Source organism: Myotis daubentonii, chromosome 15, assembly GCF_963259705.1.
Source record: "Myotis daubentonii chromosome 15, mMyoDau2.1, whole genome shotgun sequence".
Lineage (NCBI taxonomy): Eukaryota > Metazoa > Chordata > Mammalia > Chiroptera > Vespertilionidae > Myotis > Myotis daubentonii.
The window spans coordinates 12,839,726-12,860,017 of record NC_081854.1 but is presented as its reverse complement, the minus strand read 5'-3'; the positions used below and the strand labels follow the sequence as shown (position 1 = coordinate 12,860,017).

Genomic DNA, 20,292 nt, shown 5'->3' with positions numbered 1-20,292 from the left:
CAGGGTAAGGAGCTTTGACTCGCTCTACAGGTGATAGGGAGACAGGGTAAGGTTTTGAGAAAGGCGGGATCAGGGTGAGACGTGACTAACTGAAAGCTGCCCTTGAGACTGATGTCTGGGGTGGGGGTGAGCCACAGGAAGGGTCCAGGTCATGGGGTGGGGATAGGGTAGCTCAGTAATTACCGAGGAGGTAAGACTGACTATTTGGCTGAACGAGTGTCTAGGAAAAACCCAGTTTCCCCCTCCAGGAGGGTCAGGGTGCCATAGCTGAGACCTCCTTTTGGCCTGTATGGTTCACCAGCAGCTCCTCTCCCTCCCCCCCTCCCAACAGGGTGCAGCTTCGGGCAGAAGGACAGACACACAACTACCACAAACATGTTCTCTCCTCAGTTTAATGGTGGTTAGTGGGACTGCCACACCCCCTTCCCATTCCCCTCCCTGCCCCATACAAAATGTTGTGTTGTGGTGTTTTGTTTTGTTGGTTTTTTTTAACAAGAAAAAGGGGGCAAAAGCCAGGAATGGGGGAGGAGGGCATAATCTGATATTTTCATACAGATTTTTTATTTTTTTAATATATTATATATAAAACCATAGAGACCAACACCCTCCCTAAACTCCTTTCCCCCTCCCGGGGGCGGAGGGGGCCTGGAGGAGAGCTGGGGAAGGCCCCCCCAGGAGTGGGTGGACAGAGAGACAAATATAGATAGGACAGATGTGGGGGGAGAAGGCAGAGGGAAGGGAAGCTGGAACCTGGGGAAGGGGGATTGGAGAAAAGGGCTGGGGCTGTCTCCCTCACCTCCTCCATCAAAGTTATGACACAAAGACACAGAATCCCTGTTTCCACACCCTCCCCCCCACCCTTACCCCCACCGTGCAAACATGGCTTTGCAAAGAGGTGCCCAGAGCTCTGTGGAGCTCCTACAATGGCTGGCATGAGGTCTTGGACCCCCAAAGAAATCTGCGTTTCCCTTCCCTGCCCACCCCACCCTTCCCAGAATCTGATCCCCTCCCCACATGACCTGGTTCTGCAGCTTAGGGGCCCTGGCCTTCCCCCTGTTATCTTCCCCCAACCCAATCCCTACCGCCCTCCCTGGACTTGGGGGATCTGGACCTTTGGCCCCCTACCCCCTGGGGGACTCCAGACCTCTGGGACCTTGCTTCTGGCCCTCAAAGAGACCTAGGCATATGACACCCCCATCCCTGCCCAAACGTCTGAGGTGTTAGTGGTGGGGAGAGATGCCCACCATCCCAGACTCTGGTAAATGTCTTTGCAGCTGGCAGTGGGGTGGACCCTCGCCCAGGCCCAGGCCTGGGGTAGAGACGGGGTCAGATGAAGAATTCTTCTTTCCTCTTGTGTCCGTCACTGCCATTGAGGAAGGCTTCTCTCGCTTCTCCCTGCTCATCCAAGCCACTGGCCTCGTGGGTCAGATAGGAGCCTGAGGGGTGACCCAGGAGTTGGACAGAAATAAGCGGGAAGAAGGAGACAGACAAGACAGATATCAGACAAGGAAGAGGGAGAAAAGGAACACAGGGAACAGAGGGAATCAGGACCAGGGAATAGCAAAATGGGCAGAGAAAGAGGTGAAGCAGAATTAGGAAGATACCAAAAGTTCATGGAAAGATCAACCCTGATCTGTTCTCTTGCTGATATCCCCTTGCTCTGTTCCCAAACGAATCCAGCAATTAGGAAGGTAAATCGTTTAATTTAAACCCACGGATTTAATTCCGCTTCAGTGTTTCACCCCTTTTATTCATGGGCAAAACACCTGCCCCTTTGGGAATGTTGGCCTCAGATCCCACAGAGTTTGAATCCTGGTTCTACTAGGCTCTGCCCTCTCTCAAATTCAGTCTCTACGCCCCGCCCCCTTAACCAATCCCGCAACCAACTGCAACCCTCGCTGAATTCAGACCTCCCTCCTCCCCACCCCCCAACCACTCACCCTTCTGCCGTACCGAGCACCAGACCATGCCCACCAGCACACATATGATCAGAAACACCAGTAGCGCCAGGATGCCGCCCACAATGGCGTAGGGCACGGACGTCTGAGCCTCTACCACCGCACCGGGGTCTGCCAGAGGAACAGGGCGCAGGACCAGGTCATCGGAGCACGGTCCCAGCCCGGCCCATCGCTGCCAACCTGTTAAATTATTCCGCCCACCCTCTCTAACCGCTCCCCCTTAACGTGCTATGCCCCTCAAATTGCTGCCACCTGCTGGGCCTTTCTCATGGCTTCCCGCTTTCATGATGTTCCACAACCTTCAGGAATGCCTGCTGGATTATACACCCCCCCCACTGGGTCCTGAGTCATTTTGCTAGTACCTGCTCTGCCTCCTTTCCTCGCCCCACCCCCAGAGATCAGAAACAACACATCCCTCTTCTTGGGACTATGCTTCTTCCCCCGTAGAACCTCGGGTCCAAGTCCCTTACCATATTTTATCCAAAATGCTTCTGGTATCTACAATGCTATCTAGGGCCCAAACATTTCCAAAATTCCTGCTGCACCATCATAAGAGTTTAACACGTAGCATTTTTTTTTGTTGTTGTTAGGGGCTTTCCAACCGCTTTATTTACTTTTATATTTTTTGGTTAATCCTCCCCCGATAATATTTTTTCATTGATCTTTTAGAGACAGTGGGAGAGAGGGAAAGACAGAGAAACATCATCTATTGGTTGCCTCCTGCACCTGCCTTGACCAGGGTCAGGTCGGGGGAGGAGCCTGCAACCAAAGTACGTGCCCTTGGCGGGAATTGAACCCAGGACCCTTTGGTGCGCAGGCTGACGCTCTATCTATCCACTGAGCCAAACCGGCTAGGGTCCTTCCAACCACTTTATATATTTAGCTCATATAATCTTCATAAACCCTGACATAGGTGCTATTGTTCATTTCCACTTTAGCCATGAAGAAACGAAGGAGCAGACTATGTCACCGGCAATAGGATGTTTCAGAGACAAAACTGAACTATAAGAACTTTGTGGGCTGTTGAACCTAGAATCACTTTGCACAGGCCCCGCCCACCCAGGACAAGGCAGGGACCCCGGGAGGCCACGCCCCTGCCCTGAGCCCCGCCCCCAGGCCCCCGCAGCCTGCACTCACCGTAGACCACGAGCACATAGAGCGCCCTCGCGTGGCCGTGCTTGTTCGACGCCTCGCAAGTGTAGGTGCCATTATCTGCTGATACCAGGCCCGGCAGCGTAAGCGTCTCCCCGAATGCCTCGGCCCGCTCCGGCAAAGACTCATTCCCGCGGCTCCAGCGGATCTGATTTGGCCTGGACGAGGGTAAAGGACAGTGAGAGTAAGGGACGCAGGCGCCAGCATCCAATCCTGACTTCTCAGCAATCTATGGAGCATCGAGGAATAAGAGGGTCCCTCCTCAGGCGTCTCGGCCCCCAGAGCTCACCTGGGGTTCCCCGTGACGGCACACGTCAGCACCAGCGTGTCTCCCTCCCTCACCACAGCCTGCGAGGCATGGATCCGGGCCGTGGGGGAGTCTGCAGGCAGAAGTGCGATGGGAGAGTGGCTGTCAGGGCCACCACGCGGGGTTGGAGCCCTCCCGGGGTCCGGCGGCTGGCGTGGGGACCGCCCCGCCCGCCGGCTCCCTGCACCCGGGCACTTACACTGCACGTCCAGCACGTACTGCGTCTGCTTGATGTGCCCCGAGGGCAGCGCCTGGTTCTGCGCCTCGCAGATGACGATATCGCCGTCGTCCTTGCGGTCCACGCGGAACCTCACTGTGCTCGCCACGCTCCATACCTTGCCGTTTTCCCTGCTGCTGCTCACACCTGCCGGCCCCAATGAGAGGTCTGCAGTCCAGGATCCCGGTCCCGCCCCCGCGTGCCCCCCAGCCAATCCCAAAGCAGGCTATCTGCTAAGCCACGCCCCTAAGCCACAGGCCTCGCCTCCAGTCTTCCAAACGACGACCCTCCCCGAATCAAGCCCACAATCCCATGTTCCTCTTCCCAAAGCTCTTTCCTCTTCCCCTCCACCTCCTCTCATCTATCACTTTTTTAAAAATATATTTTATTGATTCTTACAGAGAGGAAAGGAGAGGGATAGAGAGTTAGAAACATCGATGAGAGAAAAATATCCATCAGCTGCCTCCTGCACATCCCCTACTGGGGATGTGCCCGCAACCAAGGTACATGCCCTTGACCGGAATCGAAACTGGGACCCTTTAGTCCGCAGGCTGAGGCTCTATCCACTGAGCCAAACCGGCCAGGGCTCATCTACCACTTTATTCAATAGCTGCATATGGCGTGCGTGGCCCATGTCCGTCTCTAACCAGTGCGCTCTCCTCCAAGCTCCGCCCCCACAAACCCGCCATTCACAAGCCCCGCCCCTCCAAGCCCCGCCCCACAAACCCGCCTTTCATAAGCCCCGCCCCTCCAGGCCCCGCCCCTCTCTGGCACCTCCCCCACCCCTCGTACCCCTTTCGGTAATACCTTTCAGCTCTTTGCGATCGCGGTACCAGCGCAGAACGGCAACCGGGCGGGACCGCGGGACCAGGCAGCTGAGCTCCACCTCGCCGCCCTCCACCGCCTGCTCCCGGACTTCCACCACGGGATTCTCCGGGGCCACTGTCGCAGGGAGAAGTGGGTACGGGGGGAGGTCAGGGGAGACAGCCAGGTGGGTTCAAAGTGACCAGGCAGCGGGATTTCAGGCAACAAGGGTCAAACCTAGAGCCCAGAGGTCAGGCAGGCCAGCCATGTGGCCCGGCCCAGGTGTCCAGGAGGCTGAGAACAGCCCGGGTGGGGCCGCAGGATAAGGGAAAGGCAGAGGAGAAGGGAGGAGGGACGGGCTGCAGGAGAAAGAGGTGGTTACCCAGGACAGTGAGCGTGGCAATCTGGTGGTGGGTGTCCTCCGTGTAGAGCTGGCAGAAATAGCCTCCCTCGTCTTCCAGGCGGGCGTCTGAGAGCCGGATCCGCACCCTGCGAGGGGAGAACTCCTCAAGCTGGAAACGCTCATCCTTCAGGGCTAGAGTGAGTGAACCAGGAGTGAACTTGGGGAATCCTGGCCTCAGGAGTTGGACCCTTCCTCCAGGAGCTTAGCGGCCAGCCCTCTGCCTCTTTTCTCCAGCCATAGCTATGTACCTAAGGTGCCCACCTAGTCACCCCCTGGGGCACCAGAATGATTCCGGACCTCCCACCCACAGGAGTAGGGTTCAGTCCCCCAGCTCCATGCTATGGGAGGACCCAGGAGCCCGAGCCCCCAGCCCCTTCCTCCCTCAGACCCAGGAGTCCAGAGTCTCAGCTCTGCCGGCTTTCCGGTCACAGGAATCAGCTCCCAGCCCTCCTCCTTCCAGACTCAGGATTGGGGACCCAGCACTCACCGCGGGTGCCATTGAAGAAGAGGGTCTGCCGGGCTGGGTTCTGAATGACAACGATGGACCCATCGTACTGGTGCAGACGGCAGGTTATCTCGGCCACCCCGCCCTCGGCCACGGTCACATTCTCCGTCTGTACTTCTTGCCCCGCCCCTGGACAGGAGAGGAGACTCGCTGAGGACTGTAATTCTCTCTCCCCTCTGCTCCTCTCCCATCCACACCTCCAATCCCGCTCCTTCCCCTCACATTCAGTTTATCGCATCCAACATTTCCTGCAGGCTGGAGTCCAAGAGATGCACTCTAGGGGGCGCTGCACAGGGCACACTGGGAGCCCAGAGGGCAGGGAGACCAAGACGCCCAGGGACTCTTCCCCAAAGTGGCCGGAGATGACCTCTACAAATGGTTTGCTATCACCTGACCCAGAAAACCTCACAAAATCCTGCCAATCAAGAGGTTCAAGTCTTTGTGTTCACTTTAAGAACACCCGTGAAACTGCCCAGGTCATCAGGGGTACGCACATTCAAAAGGCCACCAAGTAGCCCTGGCTGGTGTGGGTCAGGGGTTAGAGCAGCAGCCTGTGAATGGAAAGGTTGTGGCTTTGATTCCTGACCAAGGGCATGTACCTGGGTTACAGGCTCGATCCCTGTCCGGGTTGGGGTGCGTTCAGGAGGCAACCAATCGATGTATTTCTCACATCGATGTTTCTCTGTCTTTCTTTCCCCCTCACTCCCTTCCACTCTCTCTCTCTCTCTATCTCTCTCTCTCAAAAAAAAAAAAATCAATGGGAAAAATATCCTCAGGTAAGGATTAAAAAAAAAAAAAGCCACCAATATCTACAGAAGCAATGTGTGCCATTCCATCCTTACACTGGTGGGGTTGGTAGGTATGCCCAGGCTAAAGAGTGGGGCTGGACTCAGTGTCGGTAGCACAAAAAGAGTGCTGAATTTTTAAAAAATATTTTTATTGATTTCAGATTAGAAGGGAGAGGGAGAGGGAGAGAGAAAGAAACATCAATGATGAGAGAGAATCATTGAATGGTTGCCTCCTGCTTGCCCCGCACTGGAGATCGAGCCCACAACCCAGGCATATGCCCTGACTGGGAATCAAAACTCGACCTCCTGGTTCATAGGTCGATGCTCAACCACTGAGCCACACTGGCCAGACAAGAGTGCTGATTTTTTGCTGTGCATGCTTGAAAATGCAGAGAACGCTGAACGTAAGGGTTTAGATGTAGATTCTCTGGTCATTGAGCACATCCAGGTGAAAAGCTTCCAAGATGCAGTGCAGGACATGCAGAGCTCATGGGCGGATTAACCTGGAGATGGCTCTACTGAAGAGCAGAGTCCTAAACCAGAAGAGGAAGTTGCATGAAGAAAAAGAGATTCCAGAAGAAATAAAAACGTATGGCCTGGGAGTAAAATCAGCATAAAATAAATACTAATAAAAATTTTAAAAACCCTGGCAGGTGTGGCTCAGTTGGTTGGGCATTTTCCCATGTACCAAAAGGTTGCCAGTTCGATGCCCAATCAGGGCACATGCCCGGGTTTAGGGCTCGATCCCTGGTAAGGGATGTGCAGGAGGCAGCGATCAATGTTTCTCACATCAATGTTTCTCTCCCTCCCTCTTTCTTCCACTCTCTAAAAAAATCAATAAAAACAATTTTTAAAATTGTTTTGAAAAGACTGCCTAGGGCGATGGGGGATTAGAGAAGCTTCTGGAAGAAAGCTCTATCGGATCCAGATCTCGAGTAAACAGGAGCTGACCAGGTGTGGGAGACTGCTAGGCGTTCACTGAACCCCATCTTCCACACCTGGGCTCATGTTGTAGCTTGTCAGCAGGGATGGCCACAATACTCTTCCCTTCTCTGTACATGCCCTTTGTAAGGTGACTTTGCTGCTCCACCCACTGAGGCACTCAGACCCTGGGAATCCGGGCACGCCTTGTGGCTTGCTCTGACCAACAGAATTTGCTAGAAGTGATATTATATGAGTTCTGGAACCTAGGCTTCAAAAGACCTTGCAGCTTCCGCTCATGCCCTCCTGCTGCCCTGAGACAGTTGAGTGAAGATGCCCAGACTAGTTTCCTTGAAGATGAGAGGAGCCCACCAATAGCCAGCAGCAACCGCCAGCCATGTGAGTGAGGCCCCAGTGAGACCCCAGGTGACTGCAGCCATATGAGTGACCCCAACTGTGACCAAGAGAAGAATTGCCCAATTGATCCAGTTCAAATTGCTGATCCCAGAGTTGTGAGCAAATAGCATGGTTGTTTAAAGCCACGAGGTTTTATTTTATTTTTTAAAAAATATACAGTGGGGCCTTGACTTACGAGTTTAATTCGTTCCGTGACGGAGCTCGTAACTCAAATTACTCGTATGTCAAATCAAAAAGTGAACGAGTGAGACACGTGATGCTGGGCTGATGTTGTGGCGTTCACTGTGACGTTCGCTGTGCCAACTAGCGGTGGGGTATCTGAAGCTGGCTCGTAACCCGAATTGTAGCTTGCAACTCAAAGCAAAAAATCGGCCGAGAGATGGCTCGTATCTCGAAAAACTCGTTAGGACACACGTAAGTCAAGGCCCCACTGTATTTTTATTGATTTCAGAGAGGAAAAGAGAGGGAGAGAGATAGATAGAAACACCAATGATGAGAGAGAATGATCACCAATGATCACTGATCAGCTGCCTCCTGCACGCCACCTACTGGGGATCATGCCCACAACCCAGGCATATGCCCTGACTGGGAATCGAACCATGACCTCCTACTTCATAAGTCGACGCTCTCTTAATAGCTGAATGGAGAGAACTTCAGGGAGCCTAGAGGAGGATAGGATCGCAAGCTGGAAGCCTGGGGCCCTGACTCACTGTCCCCTGTGACTTGTCAGCACAGAACTGTAACATGAGAGAGGAATACACTTTTTTTTGCAAAGCCACTGAGATTTCAGGCCTGTTTGTTACAGAAGTTAACCTACTCTGATTAACACAGCAGAGGAACAAGGTAGGTGATTAGTAAGGGGGTGATTCCAGCAGAGAAAACAGCCTGGAAGAAAGCTCAAAGCTGAGATTAATCATCATCAGCATCACCATCATCATTGTCACTGTCATCTTCAAACTAACAATCACAATAGCTATTGTTTATTAGGCACTTGCTGTGCTAAGGACATTACCTGTATAATTTCCATTTAATCATCACAATATCTGAATAAGGTAGGCACCCGTTTTCAATCACGTTTTCTCCCAATTCCCATTTTATAGATGAGAAAATTAGTCCAGAGAGAGAAAATGACTTGCTTAAGGTCATAGCCCAAGAGTGGCAGACCCAGGACCTGCATCCAAGAGCTCTCTGATTCTGTATCCTAGACCTCTACCCACTGCTGGCTGTCTGGGTGCATGTCCAGCTTTGGTGAGGGATTGTGGGGTGTGCTGGTGGAGGGCCTCAAATGCCACGCTAGGGGATTAGCTTTTATCCTGAAGGCCAGTGTAGGTTTTGAAGCAGGGAAGAAGCACGATCACATCTGGTTATATACCTTTCAATGTTGGATAACTATCGCTTCATGTCTCTCACAGTCTGTCTCATTCATTCATTCGAGTATTTCCTAGGCAGTGGGTAGGTTTCCCAGGGCTGCATGCCCAGAGATGAGTCAGAAAAGGTCCCTGTCCTGGACGGCCTTTCAAGATTTATGTGGAGGTAGACGCAAATCACTGTAACATCCCATCTAACATGTTACATTCCCTGTAAAAAGGATAGGCAGCCTCATCTGGGGGCTGAGGGTGGAAACGATTAATTCCAGGGGGTGACGGCAGAGAGAGTTAGCTTGCTACCCCGACATCATGCTTCCCTTTCTCCTTAGCAAAGGAGCCCTGCTGGTATTTTATGGTTGCCCTATGCCTAGCAGAAAGATACATTTCCCAGGCTTTCTTGCAGCCAAGTGAGTCCATGTGCAAGTTCTGTCCAATGGGATGTAAGGAAAAGCGTCATGTGGTAATTTGGGGAGGATTTCCTAAAATGGGGGACAAGACCCTTGTCCCCCAGGTCACCTTTGAGCTGCTTGGAACTAGGGTGCTGCTGCCTGGAGTCCTGGCAGCCATGCTGGCCCGTGAGGACGAGGGCAGTAGGGACGGTGCAACCAGGAGCTGAAAGGTACCTGGGCCTCCGGTGATGATGCAGAGCTGCCGTAAAAGCCCTGGATGCCTATTTCGGGACTTTTTTTAATGTTTAGTAGAACTTCTTTGTGTTTTTAAGCCACTAAGAGTGGTTTATCTAGTACCTCCTGGATTATCAAGCTTCACACGCCCAATCCAAATGTATTCCTCTTCACGTTTCCTCAATCTCAGTAAATGTCACCACCATCTACCTGGCTGCTCAGGCCCAAGACCTAGAAATCATGCAAGTTCTTACCCTTTCCTTCACCTCTAACATCTTTTCCATCAGCAACATCTATCCATTCTACTTCCAAAAGATAGCCCATATCCATTCACCTTTGTCTACCTCTTCTACCATAACCCGAGTCCAGGGGTGGGGAACCTTCCCTCCCCCCACCAAGGCCATTTGCATATTTATAACATCATTCATGGGCTATACAAAATTATCAACTTAAAAATTAGCCTGCTATATTTGGTCAAACATTTAATGAACTCACCCCTAATGCGTTGGCAGGGCCAGACCAAATGATTTCATGGGCCTTATATGGCCTGTGGGCTGGACGTTCCCCACCCCTGCCCTAGTCCAACAACACTATCTCTTACTTGAACCATTTTTACCCCCAAAGATTTTTTTAAAAATATATTTTATTGATTTTTTACAGAGAGGAAGGGAGAGGGATAGAGAGTTAGAAACATCGATGAGAGAGAAACATCGATCAGCTGCCTCCTGCACACCTCCTACTGGGGATGTGCCCGCAACCAAGGTACATGCCCTTGACCGGAATCGAACCTGGGACCTTTCAGTCCGCAGGCCGATGCGCTATCCACTGAGCCAAACCAGTTAGGGCACCCCCAAAGATTTTTTTATGGCTTTTTAGAGAGAGAGGAAGGGAGAGGGAAAGAGAGAGAAACATGGATGTGAGAACGAAACACTGATCAGCAGCTGGCTACCTTCTGCATGGCCCCCATAGGGGATCGAACCAGCAACCTGGGCATATGCCCTGACCAGGAATCGAACCAGCAACTTTTTGGTGCATGGGACGATGCCCAAACGAGCCTTACTGGCCAGGGCTCTTACTTGTACCTTTAAGAACTATGCGTGGGCCTCCTTGCATCCATCCATGCCTGCCTCCCACCAGGCCGTTCTCCACACAGCAGCTAGATGGATTTTCCAAAAAAGTAAAACAGATCAAGTCACCTCTCTGCTTACAACCCTTCATTAGCTGCCCATGACCGTTAGAATAAAATCTAGACTCCTTCCCTGGGCCTTCAAGGTGCTATGTGCCCTGGCCCCGCTCTGGCTACAGTTCCAATCACCCTCACTTCACTCCAGCTCCCTCGCCTTGACGTCCTACAAACCCGCTGAACTTGTCACCACCCAGGGCCTTTTCACCTGCTCCTCCCTTTGCCTGGAATGTTCTTTCCCCTTGACCTGTGGTCAGCAAACCGCGGCTCGCGAGCCACATGCGGCTCTTCGGCCCCTTGAGTGTGGCTCTTCCACAAAATACCACGTGCGGGCGTGCACGTACAGTGCGATCGAAACTTCGTGGCCCATGCGCAGAAGTCGGTATTTTGTGGAAGAGCCACACTCAAGGGGCCGAAGAGCCGCATGTGGCTCGCGAGCCACGGTTTGCCGAGCCGCAGTTTGCCGACCATGGCCCTTGACCATCCCAGGACTGCCTCCTGTTCTCATTCGGGTCTCTGGTCACATGGACACCTCTTCAGAGTGACTTTCTCCCACTCCCCATCCCTTCGCCTCCAGAACGCTTCCTATTTCCTCACCACTGTTTTATTTCCTGTGTGGAAATTTCACTGACATTCTTTTACTAATTTGCTCACGTATTTATTGTCCCCCAGCACTAGATCTATTCTCCATGAAGCAGGGATATACACCATGGGGCTTACCGCTCTGCCCTTCGTGCCTAGAAGTGTGCCTGGCACTGGATACATGTTTGGAGATTAATGAATGAATGGCACGTGTTTAAAGGGCCAGTGCAGGATCCCATTTCAGCCTCACCACAATTTGTGACATCACTGTTCTCATCTTAAACACCTGGGTGACCATCTGCGTGACCTTGGGCAGTGGCTTAACCTTTCTGAGCCTCAGGTGCCCCGCCTGTGAAATGGGGAGAGAGCCAGTGCCCGCCCGGTGCCCTGAGCTCAGGGACCCCTCTGCAGAACTGCTATGCTGACAACCTCCAGAAGCTTGCCCATGCACAGGAAAGCGGGCTGCCTGCTTACTCTGGCACTTTAAAAAAAACATTTTGAAGCCAAGCCATGGATCCTGCACCTCAGGGCTGGCCCAGGGCTAGCCCCCCATTTTACAGACGTGGAGAATGAGGCTCAGGGGTCCCAGGCAACTGGGTGGCAGACACTCAATACCTCCGGAGAGCCATGAGGATGCCCCCAAATTTATCTCCTGCTCTCTGCTTGAGGGTGCACATGGGGTGAGGGTGGGGGTTTTTGTCTTATTCCCTCCCCCTCCTGAAGACTCAGTAACCAACAGTGTTTGTGCCTGGAATATTAATGTCCCAGGAGCTTTTGTTTCGGGGCTGGGGGGTGGTGAGGCGGGACTTTCTGGGCAGAGAGGGGCTGAGCTTTGGGGACGAGGGCACTGGCCCTTTAAACTGTGTTGACAGCCTGGAGTCGTCATGGGGATGGTGCCTGGAAAAGAGATGGGAGGGTTTGGGAAAGAGCGGCTGAGCAGGTGACATGCAGAGACCCAGAATCCAGCACTCTGCTCCCTCAGACCCAGGACACCAGCCCCAACCGCCTCCTCTCCTAGGCTCCTCCAGGCTCCTAGCACCCTCTTTTATCAGGACCAGGAATGAGTCCGAAATCTCAGCATCCTCCTCCCTCAATCCCAGAAGTCCCCAGCCCCCAGCCTCTCCTCTCTCAAACCCAGGACTCTGGGCCTTCAGCCCCCTCCTCCTGCAGGACCCAGGAGCCAGGGGTCCAGAGTACACAGCTGGTGGATGTTTCCACGGAAACTAAGTGGGGTGGGGGAGCACTTCCTGGGTCCTGAGTCAGCGAATACCCAAGGGAGTCTCAAGGTCACGGTTCCAGGAAGGTCACAGCCACCCCTCCGTATCCGCTCCCCAGGAGGTGTGTGGCATCATGCCTCCTTCTCCCACTTCCTCCCCTAGGGAGGTGGTACATCCCTGCGTCCTGATTGAACACCCCCTCAGCCCCCCATCAATGGCGGAGTCCGAACATCCTTGCACAAAGCATCAATTCTTCCTCAGCTCAGCCTTGTGAAGGCGCCTGTATTCGCAGGACCCAGGCATCGGGGTCCCAGCCCCTCCTCCTCCAAGACCTAGGAGTATGGACCCCCAGCCCCCTTCTTTCTTGGAACCCTCCTCCCTCAGACTGGAGCCCAGCCCCCAGCCCCTTCCTCCCTCAGACCCAGGAGTCCAGGCCCCCAGCCCCTCCTCCCTCAGACCCAGGAGTCCAGGCCCCCAGCCCCTCCTCCCTCAGACCCAGGGGTCCAGGCTCCCAGCCCCTCCTCCCTCAGACCCAGGGGTCCAGGCCCCCAGCCCCTCCTTCCTCAGACCCAGGAGTCCAGGCCCCCACCCCACTCCTCTCTTGGAAACTTTTGACTCTAGGTCCACAGTTCTCAACTCCCAGAGCCACAGTCTTGCCTTCCCCCAGGCCTCTATCCCCCTCTTATCTGGAAACCAAGCATCAGGTGGGGGCCTAGGGGTGAGTCAGCAGCCTCACACACAAAGTCTCCCCTGTGGCCCCCACATTTCTGGGATATTCAGAACTCCCTGGATTCCAGGCCTCAGGCCCAGGGGGTGGGGGAATCCTCTGGAGTTTCCCCCTGAGTGTGTGTGGGGGGAGGTCAGCGGAGAAATTCCTGCTCCGGGAAGGGTGCAAGCCTGCACTGAGCGCTCACTGTCCTGTCCTCCACCCCCAGTGGCCACTATTCACCCCCCTCCTAGGAGTGCCCAGGCTCTGCTGCTGCCCTCATGCCCTCCTGGGTGCCTGCGGAGGAGCCTTGGTGCCCGGTTCCCAGAAGACCGAGGGGCCTGGGGTCTGCACAGGCAGAAACCAGTGGGTGCTTGGGTCCTGGTGCCACAAGCCATTGGGTGCTGGCGAGTCTGACTGTCTCCAAGTCTCCCCGCCCCACCCAGAGAGAGAAAGCTGTCTTTGTGTTCCCCAAGATGGGGACAGGCCAGGCTCGCACGACATTAACCCACCCCGGCCCCGGCCCCGGCCCCGCTGTGTCTAAGGTCTTGGAATCCTTTGCAGAATCTGACCTCAGCTATAGGGACTCAGGCATCCAGCTCATGGGTGGGTGGGGGTCAGTGACAGAAACTTCCCAAGACCTGGACCCGGGGCTGACTCCCATTGGGGGAAGCCCCCCTGTCCTCAGAGCGGCTGGTCAGAACTTTAGAAGGAAAGAGTGAGTCACCGAGGAGGGAAACACTATTCGGGGTCAACAAGCTCCCCCTCCACACAGCCCCCCAACTCGAACAGCCTCTGTGTCTTTTCTTTGTATCTGGACATCCGTCTCCTCGGCGCTTTCTGTCCCAGGTTCTGGCCTGTGTGCATCTCTGGGCAGGCAACCCACCCCTTCTCACTTCCCAGCCTGGACCCTTCTTTCTTTTGGGCATAAATCTCACCATCTTCTGCTATTCGTGGCAGATGAGTGAGCCAGGAAAGAGAGAACACGTCTTTGAAAGGACACAAATGGACGCCATCTCCCATCCCCGCTGCTGCTGGCTGGGCAAGGTGAGAGAGGAAGGAGGGTGACTAAGAGGGACATGTAGGCACCCTGCACACACCCTGAAACCTAGTGGCCAAAGCCATTCAGAAACATCCGGTGAAAAGGAGAGCAGGCAGGGCCCTGTGAGATCCTGCACTCCAGCGCCCTAACCCCATGCTTTACCGAAGGGGAAAGTGAGGCTCAGAGAGGGATTGGGGGGATGATGCAAAACTACATCAGAGAGCCCAGTTCCTCGGCTCCCAGTCCAGAGTGCTTCCCATGACACCATTCTCTCCTGACTTGTTAAGCCCCAGGATTTAGAGAAAGTTTACAGAAGGGATTAGAGTACCAGGATGCGGCGATTTTAAACAAGGGAAGAACCAGTAAAGCGACCTCCCGGAAGTGCTGGATGAGAGATTCGTGCACTGAGTAGGTGGCCGTCTTGGGCCATCTTCTGACGCTAAGACTCCAAAGTCCCACATTCTCAGCTGTCAAGATTCTAGATGTCAGAGATGCCAAGATCCAGGAGGCCAAGATTTCAGAATGTTAAAGATGTCGAGAGGCCAGAATGCCAATGCCATCGAGGTTCTAGACCTTTAAAGGAGTCGAGATTTTAAAGATTCTGGGATTCTAGAATCCTAACCGTGTCCATGTTACAAAATACCCTCGGGTTTTTTGTTTACTGCACTAATTGGCTCTAGGATTCTATGAGGCTGGATTTCAGGGCCTAAAAAAATGACGAAAGAAAAATAAAACTGGAAGGAAATGTAGCTAAGGTGCCAGAGCACTCATCTGGGAAATTGCAGCGTGTCTGTTGCAAAGAAAGGAGGTAAGGATACATACGCATCCTGAAGTGATGGCAGAGACTAGAGAAGAAAGCAAGGTGGGTGGTGAAAGGCCAGCTTTGCCCCCACTTTGTCTGGGGTTCAAGCTGGAATTCCTTCCCTTTCAGATCACTGAGTTCAACATCCAGACTTTACAGAGAGTGAAACTGGGCCCTGGAGAGAGGAAGGTTCTTGCCATCAGCTACTGTGGCCAATGGCAGGAGTCAGGATTGACACCCCGGCCCCCGGCCCTGTACCATCTGGTTACACTCCTCTCTCAAAATCTCACAGAACCTCCCGCCCTCCCACTTCTGCCCAGTCACCTCCCAGTCCTCAAGATCAGCGCTACCCACCGGGGAGGCCGTGGCCTGTGACAAGTTCGAGGCACACAGTGTGAAGGGTGTGTGGGTGACATTTCCTGACCTTGTCCCCAGTCTCAGGGTCACGCTATCTTGGAGGTCTCCAGCTTCTCTCCGTGTGTGACAGCTATGTGGATGGCTCTCTGGCTGCTCTGGAGGGGAGCAGCTGGGTGTGTGACCGGGTGGGGAGGGGCAGCATTTGGGAGGAATTTGCTGAATCCACGTGTGTGCCCACATGCCGAGCTCACCACACAATCCACCCCCCCCCCTTCTCCCTACATTTCTCCAGGGCCTTTCAGGATGCCCTGCCTGACTCAGTTCCCCCAGGGGCACATAGTGATAGGGAAGTGGGGGGATGGAGGATGGGGACGGGGATCCCAGGATGGAGGTTGTAAGGGTAGACAGGGGAGGCGACAGAGAGACAGTGGGACAGAGAGAGGGGACAGAGGAGGATGAGAGCTAGGTGACAGAGGGACTGGAGAAACAGAAATGACAGAAAGACAGGGGACAGAGAAACGAGGGGATGGGACAGATGGGGGACAGAGAAACAGGATGACAACAGACAGGGGCAGAGAGGGAGAGCAGAAACAGAGGGATAGAGAAGGGGGACTAGAGAGGACGACGGGGGACAGAGTGACCCGCTAAAAAGGAACAGAGACCGAGGGACAGAGGTGGGGGACAAAGAGGATAGGGAGGTGGGGAGAGGGAGGCAAGGAGAAAGGGGGGCGGACAGAGAGAGGGGCAGGACTTCGGGACTGAGGGACAGGGGGCAGAGGACAAGGGTAGAGGGACTAGGAGAGAGACTGAGGGACTCAGATACAGGCGGACAGAGGGACGCAGAGAGCGGGCAGAAGGACTGGGGGACCGGCCCGGAGAAGGCGGGCTGGGGCGGGAGGTGGGGGCGGGGGCGGGGGGGGGGGGGTCTCGGTCCCTTTGTCCCCGCTGGGATCGGGGCCTGCGCGGGGCGGGGGAGCTGCGGCACGGCGGCCGGGGCCCGCGCCCCCTCCCCCGCTCGCGGCTCCCGCTCCCGACCCGCGCTGCGCTTTGTCCCGGGGAGGGGGCCCGGCCCGGCCCCGCGCGCGCATTGTTCGGCCTCTGCGGCCCCGCGGCGGCCGGGCTGTCAACGCGCTGAGCTCCCCGCCCCGGCCCGGCCGGCCCGCCCCGGCCCCCGACCTACCTGGCCCCGCCGCGGCCGCCCACAGCAGCAGCAGCGGCCACTGGAAGCGCCGGGCCCGGCCCATGGTGCCGCCGCCGCCGCCGCCGCTCGCTCCCGGCCCGGCACCTGCACCGCCCGCGCCGCCCGCCCCGCCCCCGCCCCGCCCCCTACCCGCCCGGGGGCGGGGCTCCGGGGCCGGGGCGGGGCTCCGGGCCGGGGCCAGTCCGGGAAGGACGGGGACACCGGGACACACTGTGTGGGCGAGGACCCGCGGGGAGGCGGTGGGGCGCGGCGCGCAGAGGTGGGCAGCCGGCGGGCGGGGCCGCGAGCGGGACAGGCTGGGCGGGGGCAGAGGTGGCGCGCGTTCAGCCGAGAAGCGGGGGGGTGTCGGGGTGCAAGGGCAGGAGCGTGCTGTGCGGGCGAGTGTGCGTGTGAAAGGTGAGGGTGCGCAGGGTCGGAGGCTGAGCGCAGGGCGGGGCGGGCGCGGTGTCGGGTAGGGAGGCGGGGGCGGCCCCTGCGCGTGCAGGTGAGGGTGCGCGCGGGTGTGCAAAGGGGAGAGGGTGTGAGGCCGAGGGAGGGGGCGTGTGTCGTGGAAAGTGAGAGTGGGAAGTGACCTGTGGACAGGTGAGTGAAGGACGGTGTCACGTGACAGCCGTGAGCTGAGCCGCCTGGAGAGGGACGGCTGCAGCCTCCTGTTTGGGCAGGTCCACGACCCCCCAGCGCTGGGCTGGGCCGGGCTGGGCTGGAGTCAAACCCCACGTTCCCTCCTGTCCTGACCCGGAAACCCCGTGTTCCCACATCATTCCCTGCCCGCAGGGCCCCCCGGGAGTGAACCAGCTGGAAGGAAGCCCGGGTGCTGAGTCTCCCAGGGAGAGGCGCCTGTGGATGCCTCGCAGGCAGCGCGTGCAGCTGCCCCACCCCATGTCCCTGCTCCTCCTGCCCCGTCTCTCTGTGTCCCTGCCTCTGTGCCCTTCCCACCTCTCTTCCACCTCTGGTGCTGACTCAGGCCTGCAGACTCGGTCCCTTCTCCCTCGGGGGAGTGGGTCTCCCTGAGCCCCACTTCTGTTGGGCCTTGTACACGCGGTGCAGGACGATCTCCCTTAGGACCCAAGGAGAGTGAGAAACCAGGGGAGGCAGGAGACCGCAGCCTCTCCCGGGCCCTTTGACAAGGAGGTCATTGAGATATGCCAACTGTGAAAATCCTGGCTTGTTATCGCCATCACTACCAAGATATTCCATATCCGGGGGCACCACGGGCTTCAACTCTAGCATCCTTTCTGTCCTCAGTGCCTGGCTCCCGGCATCCTCTCTGTCCTCTGGACCAGATCTCCCACCAACCTCTGCGTCCCCAGGACTCCCTTCCTTTTCCACCCTGAGTTTATCCTTCTGTAAACTGGGGAAAGAGGTGGCCAGGCTGGGTCACCTCTAATCCTCCCAGGGCTGCATGTTAGGATAGGTGGGGAGAGGCGTCTAACCTGGATTTGGGTAGAGGGCAGCTGGGAGTTGTCTTTGCCCCCAAGAATCTACAGGTCGTCTTGCCCACGGCTCTAACCAACGTCTCTTACTCCAGCTGCAGGGCATTCTGAGGTGTTTTGGTTCTCATCTCTCTTCTTTGGGTCCCACACCATGAGCGTGGAGGTCCTGTCCCCATCCCACTCCAGGGTGCTTTAACTAGTAGGGCTTCCATGCAGGTGACAGTAAATCCAACCAACTGGCTTACGGGAAAGAGAATCGTTTCACACATAAAAAACAGCCTCGGGTATGGCTGGCTGCAGCGTGGTCTGTCCATCTCTGTCCTGAGTATAAACATCTTCCCTCAGGTTGCATGATGGCTGGCAACTACCCCTGGGCCACACTTTTCCTTCACCTTTGGGAGGGGCGGAGAGAGGAAAAGACGGACAATTACACAAACGAGCCTGAGGTGGGAAGAGAAAAAGGGAGAGAAAGAGCTCCCTCAAGAGAGAGGGCAAATATTTCCCCCCAGAGGCCTCTAGAAAAACCTTGCATTGTGTCTCACTGGTTCAGATGATGCCACCTGCCTATCACTGAACCAATATCAATGGCCAAAGGGGTTGAGATGCTGCTGATTGAATTAGACGTGAGCCAAAGGCTCCCCCTACCGCCAGGCCAGAGATGAAATCGGCTTTCTCAACAGAAATGCCATTGGGGAGGCAGCTGCTGTGCCTGCTATTTGGGGGTGGGGGTGGGGGTGGGGGCGGAGGGAAAGGGAATGGGCTGCACACCATGAGTTGACTATTCCTGAGGGTTCTTTTATCCTCACCAGAGGGTGTGTTTATTGATTTTAGAGAGAGAAGAAGGAGGAGAGAGAGAGGGAAAGAGAAACGTTGATGTGAGAGAGCAACATCGACCGGTTGCCTCCCACATGCACCCCAACCGGGAATCTAGCGCACAACCCAGGTATGTGCATGGGACGATGCTCCAATCAACTGCGTCACCCGGCCAGGGCAAGTGTTCCTGAGTTTTTGAAGTCTTGGGCTCTTGCAGACCTTGTTAGTTGTTTACTCATTGTCATTCTGAGAGATAATAGGCACATACACTGAATGGCCGGATTATTATGACCGGACACATGATTATGACCACCCCATCAGTACAATGAAGTGAATTAGTTACGCAAATAATAATAATAATAATAATAATAATAAAACCTTGAGAGTATTTGCTTAGGAAGTTTTCAATATTCAGTATTTTTGGAAGTGTCAGTGAAGTACTGATGGGGTGGTCATAATAACCTGGCCGGTCATAATAATCTGACCACGCAGTGTATATTTGGTCTTTGCCCCCCATTTCCGGCACAGAGCGCTTGAAAACCTTGTCATTTCTTGGGTGATAGGAGTGTCTGAATGAGGTGACTTTGGGCTCCTGGGTGAGAGCTGGTCACCCCAAAGACCAAGCCTGATTAGAAGCTTGGAATTCTCAGCTTTGTCCCCCTGCTCTTGAGAGGGAAGAAGGGCTGAACGGGGGAGTTAAGGACCTGTCACGCCTACATGGCGAAGCCCCCGTGAAAATCCCGCAGGTGTGGTGTTCAGAGAGCTTCTAGGTTGGCGAACACGTAGGTCCAGGGAGAGTGACGTGCGCAGAGAAGCATGGAAACTGCTCGCCTGCCCACACACCTGGCCTGCGCGTCTCTCCCATCTGGAGGTACCTCTGTGCCCTTCCTGTCTCTAGCGCAGCGGTTCTCAACCTGTGGGTCACGACCCTTTGGGGGTCGAACGACCCTTTCACAGGGGTCGCCTAAGACCATCGGAAAACACAGATATAATTACGCACTGTTTTTGTGATTAATCACTATGCTTTCATTATGTTCAATTTGTAGCAATGAAAATACATCCTGCCTATCAGATATTTACAGGACGATTCATCACAGTAGCAAAATGACAGTTATGAAGTAGCAACGAGAACAATGTTATGGTTGGGGGTCACCACGACATGAGGAACTGTATGAAAGGGTCGCGGCATCAGGAAGGTTGAGAACCACTGGTCTCGCGAGTTAATCAGCCCTGAAGAGGGCGTTGTGGGAGCCTCTCGCCTATAGCCGATGGGTCACAGTGCAGGAGGCGACCTGGACTTGCCGCTGGCACCTGGAGCGGGGAGAGGCTCGGTGGGATGGGCTCTTCTCCTGCGGGGCCTCATGTTATCCCGGGTGGATAGTGTCAGAACTGAGTTAGATGGCAGAACACCCACCGGTGTCACAGAGCGCTGCTTGGTGTGAAGACCCCTGCCCCCACAATTGGTGACCAGAAGTGCTGTGAGTATGGTGGCAG

At 55.2% G+C, this 20,292-nt stretch overlaps 1 protein-coding gene and 1 long non-coding RNA gene across 2 annotated transcripts; both read right to left on the bottom strand.

Annotated features, from left to right (window-relative positions):
- Nucleotides 1-539: 539 nt before the first annotated feature.
- CADM4 (cell adhesion molecule 4) lies at nucleotides 540-16,673 on the bottom strand. Its single transcript, XM_059666297.1, has 9 exons — nucleotides 16,532-16,673; nucleotides 5,329-5,475; nucleotides 4,821-4,973; nucleotides 4,442-4,576; nucleotides 3,617-3,781; nucleotides 3,400-3,490; nucleotides 3,096-3,268; nucleotides 1,941-2,069; nucleotides 540-1,436 (listed from the first exon to the last, which is right to left on the bottom strand). Exons 1-9 carry the CDS (start codon nucleotides 16,593-16,595, stop codon nucleotides 1,327-1,329), a joined length of 1,167 nt encoding a protein of 388 aa, XP_059522280.1. The 5' UTR covers nucleotides 16,596-16,673; the 3' UTR covers nucleotides 540-1,326.
- Nucleotides 7,624-12,765, bottom strand: LOC132216783 (uncharacterized). Its single transcript, XR_009448795.1, has 2 exons — nucleotides 11,127-12,765; nucleotides 7,624-10,892 (listed from the first exon to the last, which is right to left on the bottom strand). It is a non-coding gene; the product is annotated as an uncharacterized LOC132216783 (long non-coding RNA).
- Nucleotides 16,674-20,292: the final 3,619 nt, after the last annotated feature.